This window comes from Lolium rigidum, chromosome 6, assembly GCF_022539505.1.
Source record: "Lolium rigidum isolate FL_2022 chromosome 6, APGP_CSIRO_Lrig_0.1, whole genome shotgun sequence".
Classification (NCBI taxonomy): domain Eukaryota; kingdom Viridiplantae; phylum Streptophyta; class Magnoliopsida; order Poales; family Poaceae; genus Lolium; species Lolium rigidum.
Genome location: NC_061513.1, coordinates 261,218,037 through 261,232,221, shown reverse-complemented (window position 1 = coordinate 261,232,221; position 14,185 = coordinate 261,218,037). Strand labels below are relative to the sequence as shown.

The 14,185-nt window shown below is 46.5% G+C and overlaps 1 protein-coding gene across 1 annotated transcript; it reads right to left on the bottom strand.

The window, feature by feature from the left end:
• Positions 1 to 11,353: 11,353 nt before the first annotated feature.
• Positions 11,354 to 13,896, bottom strand: LOC124667985 (glyoxylase I 4-like). Its single transcript, XM_047205198.1, has 3 exons — positions 13,425 to 13,896; positions 13,194 to 13,302; positions 11,354 to 12,044 (listed from the first exon to the last, which is right to left on the bottom strand). The coding sequence occupies exons 1-3, from the start codon at positions 13,589 to 13,591 to the stop codon at positions 11,703 to 11,705; spliced, it is 618 nt and encodes a 205-aa protein (XP_047061154.1). The 5' UTR covers positions 13,592 to 13,896; the 3' UTR covers positions 11,354 to 11,702.
• Between the last annotated feature and the right edge of the window lie 289 nt (positions 13,897 to 14,185).

Here is a 14,185-nt window from a genome sequence, read left to right as displayed (position 1 = left end):
TGCATTCTCTTTACTTTTATGTTAAGTCAGTTCACCTATCTCTCTCCACCTCAAGAAGCAAACACTTGTGTGAACTCGTGCATTGATTCCTACATACTTGCATATTGTACTTGTTATATTACTCTATGTTGACAATTATCCATGAGATATACATGTTACAAGTTGAAAGCAACCGCTGAAACTTAATCTTCCTTTGTGTTGCTTCAATACCTTTACTTTGATTTATTGCTTTATGAGTTAACTCTTATGCAAGACTTATTGATGCTTGTCTTGAAGTACTATTCATGAAAAGTCTTTGCTTTATGATTCACTTGTTTACTCATGACATTACCATTGTTTTGATCGCCGCATCCACTACATATGTTTACAAATAGTATGATCAAGGTTATGATGGCATGTCACTTCGAAATTATCTTTGTTATCGTTTTACCTCGCTCGGGACGAGCGTAACTAAGCTTGGGGATGCTTGATACGTCTCCGACGTATCGATAATTTCTTATGTTCTATGCCATATTATTGATGATACCTACATGTTTTATGCACACTTTATGTCATATTCGTGCATTTTCTAGAACTAACCTATTTACAAGATGCCGAAGTGCCGCTTCCTGTTTTCGCTGTTTTTGGTTTCGTAAATCCTAGTAACGAAATATTCTCGAATTGGACGAAACGAAGACCCAGGGGCCTATTTCGCCACGAACCTTCCAGAAGACCGAAGAGCATACGAAGTGGGGCCACGAGGTGGCCAAACCACAAGGCGGCGCGGCCAAGGGGGGGCCCGCGCCGCCCTGTGGTGTGGGCCCCTCGTCGCCCCCGACTCGCCCTTCCGCCTATTTAAAGCCTCCGTCGAGAAAACCCCGATACGAAAAACCACGATACGGAAAACCTTCCGGAGCCGCCGCCATCGCGAAGCCAAGATCCGGGGGACAGGAGTCTCTCGTTCCGCGCACCCGCCGGAGCGGGGAAGTGCCCCCGAAGGCTTCTCCATCGACACCGCTGCCATCTCCACCGCCATCTTCATCACCGCTGCTGCTCCCATGAGGAGGGAGTAGTTCTCCATCGAGGCTCGGGGCTGTACCGGTAGCTATGTGGTTCATCTCTCTCCTATTGGCTTCAATACAATAATCTCATGAGCTGCCTTACATGATTGAGATTCATATGATGATGCTTGTAATCTAGATGTCACTATGCTAGTCAAGAGAGTTTTACTTATGTGATCTCCGGAGACTCCTTGTCCCACGTGTGTAAAGGTGACAAGTGTGTGCACCGTGTGGGTCTCTTAGGCTATATTTCACGTAATACTTACTCACCGTTATGAATGGCGTAGTGAAGTGCTTATTTATATCTCTTTATGATTGCAATGTATTTTGTATCGCAATTTATCTATGTGCTACTCTAGCAATGTTATTAAAGTAGTTTTATTCCTCCTGCACGGTGTAATGGTGACAGTGTGTGCATCCGTGTTAGTACTTGGCGTATGCTATGATCATGATCTCTTGTAGATTGTGAAGTTAACTATTGCTATGATAGTATTGATGTGATCTATTCCTCCTACATAGTGTGAAGGTGACAGTGTGCATGCTGTGTTAGTACTTGGTTTAGTCGTGTTGATCTTTCTTGCACTCTGAGGTTATTTAAATATGAACATTGAATTGTGGAGCTTGTTAACTCCGGCATTGAGGGTTCGTGTAATCCTACGCAATGTGTTCATCATCCAACAAGAGAGTGTAGAGTATGCATCTATCTATTCTCGTTATGTGATCAATGTTGAGAGTGTCCACTAGTGAAAGTCTAATCCCTAGGCCTTGTTCCTAAATATCGCTATCGCCGCTTGTTTACTCGTTTTATCGCGTTACTACCGCTGCGTTACTACTGCTGCGTTACTACCGCTTGTTTATCGTCCCGGGCAAAGCACTTTTCTCGGTGCCGTTGCTACTACTTATTCATACCACCCGTATTTCACTATCTCTTCGCCGAACTAGTGCACCTATTGGGTGTGTTGGGGACACAAGAGACTTCTTGCTTTGTGGTTGCAGTGGTTGCATGAGAGGGATATCTTTGACCTCTTCCTCCCTGAGATCGATAAACCTTGGGTGATCCACTTAAGGGAAACTTGCTGCTGTTCTACAAACCTCTGCTCTTGGAGGCCCAACACTGTCTACAAGAATAGAAGCTCCCGTAGACATCAGAGATCTCCGCGCTGAGCCCGGCCTTGATGGTGGCCAAGTCGGCACCTAGGGCCTCTTGCGCCGCCGCGAGTTTGGCGCCCATGGAGGCCTGTACTGTGGCGATGGAGGCGTTGACGTTGGCGAACTGCTTGGTAGTGTCTTCGACGAAGGCCCTGACGGCGTCGAAGGACTCCTTGTAGTCGAGGAAACGGTTCTCATAGGCCTCCCGCGTCTCCGCCGTGAGGATCTCGTAGATCGCCCTGGCCTCCGGCGAGAGCTTCTCCATGGCCTCCGCACGGCGTCTGCCGGCGAAACGGGTAAGGTGGTGGTGGTTGGGGATTTCCAGGGCGGTGGATCTGCGGGCTCTGATACCAGATGTAAGATTCCTACGGATTCATGGAAAATTGCTAGCAGATCTCAGAGAGAACAAGAATTAGGGTTCATAGCTCTCCTCCCAACCTCCCCCGAGCTAGTTCAAATCACCACGGCACTGCCATCCATCCATCCAAATCCTAGCCAAGTTTTCCCGTAGGAGATACCATATCCTTATAACTAGCAACTATCCTATTACATGGGCTTACGGAGGCCCAACTGGTAGTCCTTGAATCGGGCCGGGGTCTTGGTCTGCCTCCTCGGCCTGGCCTCCTTTGCTTCAGTGGTCACTGTCCCGTCCCTGTCCTGGTTGGCAGGTGAAGGCAGGTCGTTGACAAGCTGCCTCAACACGGGTCACGAACCTGATCGCCACTTCACTTTGCCAAAGTTGGCACACCACTACGCTGTGCACTTCCGTCGCCCTGCTTCCTGGAACGAACGTCTCTTGGACTGTGCTCCAACGACGGGATCGATAGCGAAGCGACGGAGGAGTAAGCTATACAAAATTCTCCATTGAAGGATTGTGTTGGAGTCCAACAGAGTAGGACACGGCGAATGCGACGAGCAAACTGTTTCCGAGCAAGGGATCAAGCTAGAGCATGTTTGGTAGGTCGTATGCTTTACCTAGGCTCGGTGTAGAAGCAATTGGGTTGATTGGTTGCCTGGTCTCCCATGCTAAGGAGGGAAACTCTCCCCTATAAGCTTCCCTAGGAAGAACCTTAGATGGCATGATGATCTTGTTGTTACCAACCAAATAGTCTTATTTGCTCACCAATCTAGTGGACTAAAATACGCAAAATTTACAATAAATGGGACATCCCACTTGACACCGTTGCCAATTATTAGAAGGATTTGGTAGACAATCTAGACACAAGATGAACAACATGAAGGGGAAGATTAAGGTATGGAAAACGCTTGGCGACCGATCCGGTGCGGACGATCAGTCGTGCCTTTCGCTGGCGCGGGCCCTCCCATATGGTGTCTGGACCACCTTCTTCTGGCCCATTGGCTGCCCTTGCATGGTAGCCCATTGATCCACTTGCTTGTCTAGCCCGTAACTTGGCCCAAACCTGTTTTGCTAAAGAAAGAATCTAGATAGAGGCCCGCGAGTTGCTGCTTCATTTCTTGTTAGCTTCTTTATTTTCGCTGGAACCACATGATTTTATTGTGGTAATCGTTTGTTATTTTATTAAAATAGATTATGTTTTGTTGTTGTAAATGAAACCAGAGCAAAAAAATGTTGGTACAAACACATGGTTTTTTTTGTTTTATTTGTTTATAATTTTTATTAACACATTTGGTGATTTTTGTTGTAAATCATTGTCAAACAAAAAAATGTTAATTACTTATTTATGGAATTGCTTTTTTTTATAAATAATTTTATTGTAATAGTTCGTGATTTTTGTAAATATTTTTGATTTTTTTTTTGTTGTGAAGGAACCTAGAGCAAATATTGTTATAAAAATTATATTGTTGTAATAGTCTATGATTTTTGTAAATATTTATAGAAAGTTTTTGTTGTGAAGGAACCTAGAGCAAATATTGTTCAAAAAATTATATTATTATAATAGTCTGTGATTTTTGTAAATATTTATAGAAATCTTTGTTGTGAAGAAACCTAGAGCAAAAAATTGTTGTTACCCACTTATATTTGTAGCATTACTTTTTCAAAATATTGGGATGATTTTGTTGTAAATGGGGTGATTTTTTCGTACGCGGGGGTGATGATTTTCATTGTAATAGTTTCTAGTACACGCTAATATCTTCACGGTGACATATTTGACGCAAATATTGGGATGGTCATGGCCGAAGTAGTATACCCCTACAGTTTCAGTGAAGTGTACCTGAACCGCGGGTTGATTTTAGAAAATTAGAGGGGGTAAATGCAAATATCGTTGTGGCTATTTTTGGACATCGGATCGGGATCCAATGGCGCGAGGGCAACCGATTTTTCTGCCCAGATCGGGCGACCGAGGACTAGCGTTCCCGTTAAGGTATAGCCAAAGTGGGAAGGGAGGAGCCGCATGTGCCGTTCGCTTGATCCTTCGTCATCATTGCTCCCTCCCGGGAATTAATAGCACGCTGGTCAGCACATGACCTAGGCCCATGTGATTGCCCAGGAGGCCAGCCCCATGGGCGGACATACAGGGTGGGCCGGTTGGGCCGTGGCCCACCCCAAATTTTTAGGATTTTTTCACTACCCCAGGAAATAGCGTGGAATTTAGCTAAAAAAAAGGAAATAGCGTGTATTTTTCTGGATCCAAAACGCGCTTGACTGCTTCCTCCCATTGCCATCGATCTCCTCCTCCTCCTGGTTGGCTAGTCGCCTCCCCTCGCTGGCGCACCACCTCGCGCCTTCGCCGGCTCGGCCCCTCCCGGATTCGACCGCCACCACGCCGGCTCGGCCGGTCGGCCTCTCCCGAACTCCCCGGCCACAACGCCGGCTGCTGAGCCGCTCGTCGGTGTCGCCGCTCTGGCTGGTCGACGCCCCACTCTGACCGGCGCGCCGCTCAGCTCAGCCTCAGGCCCAACCGCGAACCGCCCCCACCCCAAGCTCTGTATATTTCTCTGTTCCCGTCAAGCGTGCAGGAGACTGGCCAGGAACATATGTATCATGTATGTTTCTATTTTCGGCTATTCCCTTCTCTTTTTGGCTAGTTTCTTTTTACTAGAATTACAATCAACTAATACTTGTGTAGATTGTAGAAATAGAATAGATAATTTATGTTTAGAAATTACAATCAATATTTTATATAAATTTTATTGTTTCTATTGTTATTGTAGAATTGATTATGAAGAGGCATAGGGATAGCATGGCTGATAGCCACATTGCGGCACATAGTAGGATTGATTTGATTCAGTTCTAGAGGGATTAGTGTCATGTAGCTTCTGAGTTTTCAATCTAGATTGAAATAAACATGCTCCTAGACCGTCCTGTAGCTTCTGAGTTTTCAATTGGAGAGTTCATTGGAGTTTAATGCAAACAAAAAACATAAATATTTTTAGAGAGCTCTCCAAGTTGACAAATAGATAGTCTAACTTAACGCTTCCATTAGTCATCCTTGGATAATCTAGGATAATTGATAATTTTGCGGTCAAAATTTAGTTCGGACTGTTGCATCTTACGTGTATTTTTACCAATATATTAGTCATTTAGCAAACTTATATCACAATCAGGGGAACGCAAAAAAAAAAAAAAAAATTGAGGTGTGCCCACCCTCTAATTTTTTCATGCGTCCGCCACTGGCCAGCCCAGGTTGCGGATCTGTAGGATAGCATCCTAACATCCCTCTCTCCTTGAATATCGTTCGAGCAGAGCTATAGGTACGATGATTTTTTGTCCGAAACATGTAGGATGCACTGCATAGCCGTCCGTTTCAGCTGGCCAGCAATCTGCATCTGTTCCATTGTCATACATACTTCGGACAATGTTTATCGTACGCATAGCCATTCCACGCATAGCCATTCCGATCTTGTTTTTACTCCAAGCCAACACTACTGAGAATCCACCTGGGTCTCATTGCATACAACGTTCATTCAGTTCCGCGGGGTCGTGGTAGTAGTCCATTTGGATCTTGAGTGGCCGGTGATCACTCATTAGGGGTACGAGCAACCATTGATCCTAAGCGGATGAAAACATACTCCTTTCGATTCATATTAATTATCAGATGTATCTAGAATTAACATGTGTTTAAATACATCTGTATTAGCATCAATTAATATATATCGGAGGGAGTATCAAATCCCCCTTGACCGTAAGCTGCAGCTACGTCTTTTTTTGCACACAAAGAGGGGTCGGGAAGACCCTAGAGAACATCCATTAAAGTGGCAGGTTTACAAATTGCAGTAAGCCCCTTGCAAGAACTCGCACTAAGAAACTAATATTTGAAGAAAGGGGCTTACGCTTTACAGAAAACACCCTACAAGAAGCAAGATCGAAGCATTCCAGTACAACGGCTTCCTCCAAGCGTCGCCACCCAAGAACGAGAGCCAACTTCTCAGGAGCCCTCTTCTGGCGAGAACTTGTAGCCGCGGTCCACCACCCACCTGCGGGGAACAAATCACTTCGCAGAGAGGCAGTTGTGACACCCGTGATGGAACCGATTCAAGGCCTCCTCATCGGAGGTTGAAAAGATGCCGTCCTTGCGGCAATGGATAGCAGCGGCAGGAACGCCAGCTGCTTGGTGGAGCTCATCGAGATAGCACCTCGAAGGCAATAGATGGCACCAATCCAGCGGGGCTTCAGCTTCGACGTCTTCAATCTCACCACCATGGCCATGGTGAGGTAGAGAGGAGGGGAGAAGCAAGATTCCCCAACAGTGGTAGCCATCCACTAACCTGGATCTGGTCGCCGGCGCATAGAGAGATGCATTGCAGCCTTTCTCCCCCTCACCACCCAGGCCGGCCAGGAAAAGAGGAGCTTGCATCACCAAGAAGCCTCCATTCTTCCCCTCGCCTCCATGGCCGGCCAGAAGAGCTTCAAGATCTTAGGTCTTACATTGGCTACAGAGATCCTCCGCTGCTACTTTATTGAAGAAGGTGGACCGACCTTCTCTCCTGGTCGCCTCCGTCCAGAGGAGGCATATCAGCAGCACCAGCACGCCTAAGCCACGGATCCGACGGAGATCCATGGCTCCACCTCCACTGCAGGGCAACTGCCCAATCTCTGCCAAGACGCCAAACAACAACACTAAAACCTATCCTAAACTACTCCGACGCCATACCAATACTCACCACAGCCAGCTACTCCGACAGAGCGGTCGTCGGTTGCCCGGCCGGCGGTGGATGGCCCTCAAGGGTACTGTAGAGGCTGAGAGCCGAGGAGGGGAAAAGAGGCGTCCCTAGCTGCAGCTACGTCACCCGCTCCTTGGGTCGCTAAGAAACTGGCATATTCCTTCCTCCTTGAAATGTTTCTTCTTTGCCACTAAATTCCACAATAAACACCAACCATTCTGAATTAGCATCTTGGAATTGCATAGTTAGCCACACAATCTACATTTGCATCATATCGGGATGGTTCAGTAGCCACCACTCACATATGAAAAATGTAGGTAACTCAACATTCCTAGACAAGTATGGTGCGTTTGGTAGCCTGCATCCATTTCGTGGCTCACCGCGTCAGTGAGATGGGCTAACCTGCGCGCTGCGAACGGGCCATGGGCCATGAAACGCAGATCGTATGGTATCCTGGCGGCCTTTTCTGCGCCAGACAGGGAAGCCAGACCCCATTGTTTGGTTGCCCGTTTCCAGCCCAACTTGCACGCAAGAAACAGTTTCATATCATTACCACAATTAAAATAGGGTGACATTACCATGCCATATCATTACATATAGCATTACATACGATCAGACACCAGTTAGAAGAACAAGATCCTCACGATCAGCATGATGAGAAAGACGATGATGTAATCTTTGACCCGACTCGTACGTACCTCCTGTGGTGCTCCTTGTAGAGCATGCACTTCCTCCGGTGGTAGCTGTGGTAATGGCACTAGCTCATCGATGGCCTGATCTGCCCTGAACTCATCTTCCAGGAAGGTGAGGTACTCTTGATGTGCCTCCTCCAATGTTTCATACCCTCGTTAGCTGTTGTTGGAGTAGCCACTGGCCTGGTCTTGACACACCCTCCATGAGATGTAGATTCCTGGAACCCGTCCGCGAAAAAACCACATACCACTAGCACGATATAAAAGAAGAACAAGTAATCGATCACAACCATGAACCAAATCATAAGAGAGCAATAGAACTACACAACTGTTGACAGCAAATGATAAACTGGGCATGCATGATCATTTCAAAAGTGGATCACAAGTTCATCCTACACTACTATGGTGTCCTCCTACCACCACAACAAAAGTGGATGTCATCCTAACACCGCAAGTTCACCATCACCTGAGGGGTTATTATATACCACTTTATCATAGTTACAAAAGGGGGCCATCAAATGTCTTTCAAACCTAGCTACTTCCAAAATGTACATTATCAGCAACATCATCACCATCATCACCTACAACCATGCATGACCTCGCCTACGACCGCAGGGCTACCTCTACACCTTGTACTTGGCAAGGTAGTTCCATAGCCAGAGGACGCGGTGTGGCTTGATCATGCCCACAAAGCTGCAACCATGGGCCTTGTGGTCAACAAGGTGGCTCAGCGCCGCCATGAGATCATCCTCGGTGAAGCCAAGCATGTCGATGACCATGTTGTACAGGTCAAGGTGCATGTCTGTGGGCTTGTTGTCCTTGATGTCCTGTGCGACGTCCTTCACACCAACAGTCATGTTGGTGAAGGCCACTAGCTCGTCGTCGGTGAAGGCGCATCCCTTCCTCTTGTCAGCGGTCGCCTTCTCAAGCGGTTCGACAGCCTTCGCAGGTGGCCCATCGAGGTTGATCGTGTCGGACTCCTGGGTGTCAGCATCCTCAGGTAAAGGAGTTGCTGCAGCCGAGCCGAGGGGCTCACTGGAACCCATGGCGTACTTGTCGGTGGCGAGGCATTCCTATAACGGACAACACAACACAAACCATACCAACAATCCTCCTAAATTAGACAATCAGTTCATTGCAACTGTAAATAGCACAAACCCTAGCAAGATCATGGAAGGCCAACACATTTGGGACATAGCAGCAATCGGAAGTGTCGAAAATATTCAATTTTTTTAAAAAAGTTCAGATTCAAAAAATATTCAAATCTGAAAAATGCTCTAAATTCAAAATTGTTCAAATTTAAAAAATGCTCACATTTTAAAAGGTTCGGATTTGGGAAATGTTCAGATTTCAAAATATGCGAATTTAAAAAAATGTTCACATTTAATAAGGTTCATATTTGAAAATATTCAAATATAACAATGTTCATAATTTGAAAATGTTCAGATTTGAAAAGGATAGGAAAAGAAAACAGAAAAAAAAACTGGAGAAACCAGGGAAAACCGACCAGACACCAAAAAACAGAGAAAACCATCCGAAAAAGGTCTAGAATATTCGCAAAACCGGAATAACCCAGAACACACAGTTTGTACTAGGCCGGCCCAGTTTGAATCGCTAAGGAAGAAAAGGGGTACGCAGAGGCTGGCTAACCGACTCAATAAGCGTCAAATAGGATTTCACGGGATAGAAGGTCTCAGTGAACGTCACTTGAATGCAGAAAAAGGCCCCATACCACTTTCATTGATAGCTAGCAACAGTAAAAGGGCCTAAGCCCAAGAAAATAAGTAAGCCCAGTCTAACCGAAGGAAAGAAAAAGGGCCCAAGTTTCTGGGCAACAAAAACGTTTCGTCCGCATAGGGCATAGGGCATTGCTGTTAGCGCCGCTCCGACGTGATGCTCCGTTGAGACGTCGACAGTCGATTTCCATGACGATGTGCCTGCAACCTGTATTGCTCCTGTCTCCTCCAATTCAGGCATCAGTGACCAAGCGATGCCGTGACGGCCGCAGCTAATCGCCTTTGTCTCTGCGCGTGACAGCACCGTCTAGTTCAGTAAATGTATCAGCCACCACTGGACCAATTTTTCAAGGTATATACACGAAGTACTTCTAATCGTCTTGCCTGCTATGTAATGCCTACGTGTGTTCAGATAATAGATGTAGATCTAATTTACATTTTGTTTCAGTTCAGTATACTTCTGTAGTTTAATAACAATGGTTGTAAAGAAATAGGACAGGCTGTTTTACTAAGCCACCTGATTCAGTCTCTAGAATTCGCGTTGAAATTTTAGATTCAACTGTTGTAGGTCCACCCCAATGAGATTGTTATTTGCACACTTCTTATAGATTATCACAAATCTAAATTAAACCGAGGTTGTATATCTAGAAAAAAATGGAACTTGCAGCATCATTGCAAAAGAAAATGCTGCTAGACATGTTATTATATGCGAGGATTCATATGCATGTATATTATATAGAGTACGCGAGTGCCGTCTCCGTCACCCTCCTATGTGAATGTGCATATAGGTTTTGCAGATGGAGATGTGAAGTTAGTCTCTCCAATATTCCTGAACGCCGGCAAGAATTTGAAGGTAGGTTTGACAGAATGGAATGTACTACTCCCTCCGGTCTCTTTTAATTGACTCGGATTTAGTACAACTTTGTAGTAAATTCGAGTCAATTAAAAAAGACCGGAGGGAAACATTTATAAGTTGGCAAGTAACATGGCGGTTTAATGTTCAATAGTTAATAATTTTAAGGTAGGATTGACGGAATGGAATGTAGTACATTCCAAGTCTTCTTCTGATCCGCATGTGCTTTGACTTCACTAGGTTATAACTATTTTATCATGCACCATGCAACTAAGTGCCATGACCTGCAAGTTACGTTATACATTCGCTGTCGGCCTGAAAGGCTACTTAATCGACCGAAGAAGAAACAAAGATGCCAAACAGGTTGACTTCACATGCCAACATGGATCCTTTTTTTTTTTTGCGAGGGATGCCAACATGGATCCTAATTGGGCGTAGTATACCAGATCAGCGAGCCAGCATAAACCCTTACCAACTAATTGTACCATAGCACGTCCTCTCATGATGCTGCACGTATGTTGTATAATTGTCCTAATTGTTTGTTTGTTGTCGAAATAATAGCTCATGCGGTGCGGAGCAACTGTCTCCTTAATTACTTATTTTTGAAGGGTGGAGAGATATTAAAGCGAACAAAAGAATTAAGAGTATTAATTTATTATACAACTATACATCCTACTGTTATCATGATAGTGCACATTTGGTGAGGAATTGTAGCCTGGCTTTCAAGCAAGGGCTGGAAGAGATAAACACAGGCTGTGCATGCAGGGTGCAATTACGAATTAGTTGCAAAAGGAGATTACACTGAATCATGTTCTGTGAGTAGACAGATGCTATATTATTTTTCTGCGGATAGATGACAAATACATGTGGAGTGATACCCTCCTGAATGAACAGATCTCAGCAAACATAAATATACATGTGCAAAGCAACTCGCTAACTGTCTGTGACTGTACGCAAGAGATCAATGGATCGCCGCAGATCGCTCGCTATACCTGAAGATGCATATACCAATACAATTGGCCATTTTACGTAAAAAGATATAATGGAAACAAAGGACACTAAATACAGCTAATCACGGGCAACGAAACATGAACAAATCTGGTCGACACTTGGTCAAAACGTTCCATCTTGGAATGACAGGAGAGTGCTAGACCTGCATGCAGGCTTGCTCCGGGCATGCCATCATTGCGCTAGCAGCGACCTCCTCGCCGATGCATCCGCCGCCGGTAGTTTTTGCCGGTGCGGGATCCGCCACGGCCACCGGGACAGTGAACTGCTGCTTGGAGGCGGCGGCGGCCCTCTTGCAGATCGGCGCGGGCACGAGGGGGATGACGGGGAGGTTGTCACAGGTGCAGACCTCGACCATGAAGCCGTCGGGGTCGTGGAAGAAGAGCTGGTCCACGTAGATGCCGCCCTCCTCCACGCGCCGCTGCACGTACTCGATGCCCATCTCCTTGAGCCGCCGCTGGACCACCTCCAAGCTCTCGCACTGCACGGTGGACATGACATGTCATCGCATGAACTAATCAAACCATTCACAGCCACACACGCACCCATCGATGAAACCTATCGTTATTGGGTTTGGGTAGACCCTGTCGCAAACTATCACATCATCACAGATCCATGTATGTCTCGATACTATAGGACATTTAAAACACGAGGCACTATATGCCGAGAGGTGTTTGCGCATGCATGTGACTTGTCACATTGGCCAGCTCATGCGTGCGATCCGCCGTGGCACCGTGTCATGGATGCTATGGATGGAGCATCGCTTTCGTGTGTGCATGGAGACAAGAGAATTATGTATCTGCAGTTCCACACACTGTTGATCCAACTATACAGGTACCAGAGCAGACACTAACACGGCATTGCATTCACTACCTGAACAAACAGGATACAGTTAACTCATGATGGAGTGCTGCACTGTGCATGGATCACGGCAGAAACTTCTTTATTATTATCTGTGAGGTCAAGCTAGGTTGGACATGCATGGAAGCATGAGTACCTGCTGCCTGCGTGGGAAAACCTAATCTTGTTTTAAAATCAGGATCTCCGGGTCCTATGCATTCAGCTATGTTGCTGTCAAGTCGTGTGTATACGTAATACGTTACTTGTTCAGTTGAGCTGGAACCTGTAATGATCACTGGATCCAGATCTGTTTGGACACATATGCATTCAGAAATACTATCAGAAGGAGGCACACTTCTGCAAGTTGAACTAAGCTGTAGAAAAAGAGAGAGAGATATCTCTGCCAACGAGATGTGGATGATTGACGGCGTAAAGGGCTATTAGATGGCAACCGTGACTTAGCACTCCCTTCCAGTTAGTAGAGTATTCCCAGATGGGGTAGCATATACCATATAGCATGTGTGCCTTGGGTACTAACTCGATTGCGTCACATGGACCTTGTTTCTACATCTCAGAAATGTGGCGAGCGAGTCGCCAATGTCCACCCCCTAAGGGAAGGGAGTTGCCAATGTCCACTGACTAGTTTTCTTTTGTGTCACTTGCTACGTCAAATAACTTGTCAGGCAACGACGTATTAATTACGAATCATGCCTCTAGCCGTGGATAGGGGTATAAGAACTGAACAAGTGCATGGGTAAAGGCATGGTATTGCTTATATGTTGGTGCTTACAGTGAAGGAGATGTGGTTGTCCTTGGGGTCGATCTCCGTCTTCATGGGTGGCATGCTCTCTGGGTCCTCCGCCTGCAGCAGATGCACGCCGATCCCGAAGTTGAACAGCCTGGGTAGACAAATCAATCCACCATAATTTCATCAGATCGATCGAGGACCGTGGTATAGGTATGTACTTCACCGATCGAGACCGACGGTGATGAAAACGAGCCTACGGACGCACGTACATACCATGCGCCGTCGAAGTCGAAGGATCCTGGTCGGCGGATGGGGAAGAAGCCGAGCACGTCGCAGTAGAACGCCAGCGAGCTCTCCAGGGACCGGCACACCACCGAGATGTGGTTCAGTGACGCCAGCCGCAGCCCCCCGCCCTGCGCCGCCGCCTTCGTGTTCACCATATCGTTCTCCTCAATAATGTACGTACGTACGTGTTTCTTCTTCTCCGACGAGACGGTGCCGACCCAAAAGGTAATAGGGCCAAACTCGTTGCAAATCGACCAACGCCGCCGAGACCAGGTCGAGAGTCGAGACTCGATGGAAATGTGGCCCTTCGGTGCGTCGGCGCACGATAACTTCTGTGAAGACGCGCTCGCCGGAGGCGAGGGAGGAGAGTGTGGGAGAAAACAAACGAATGTACGGCACCGACGGAGAGTGAGATACGAACTTATGTGGATGGATGGGAGCTAGCTAGTGGCTGTGTGGCCTGTGGTGTGGGTGTGATCTGCGAGATACCTAGAGCAACGTATATATAGCGATCGAGAGAGCAGCGAGCGCATGTGCACCAGCTGGTAGTGGTCGGAAGCTGGGTTCAGATGACTAGGCTGAGATAAGAGCACTCTGCTACAGGACAAGCCTGTGAGCTGCGTATAAAATAGGCGAAGGTGCCAGAAGCCGAAATTAACCACATCTTGTTCACCGATGAAAGAAAAGAAAAACACAGGCCTGGCCAGTAGAAACCTCGCCACAAAGATGGAAGCAAAAGATTGTTGCTA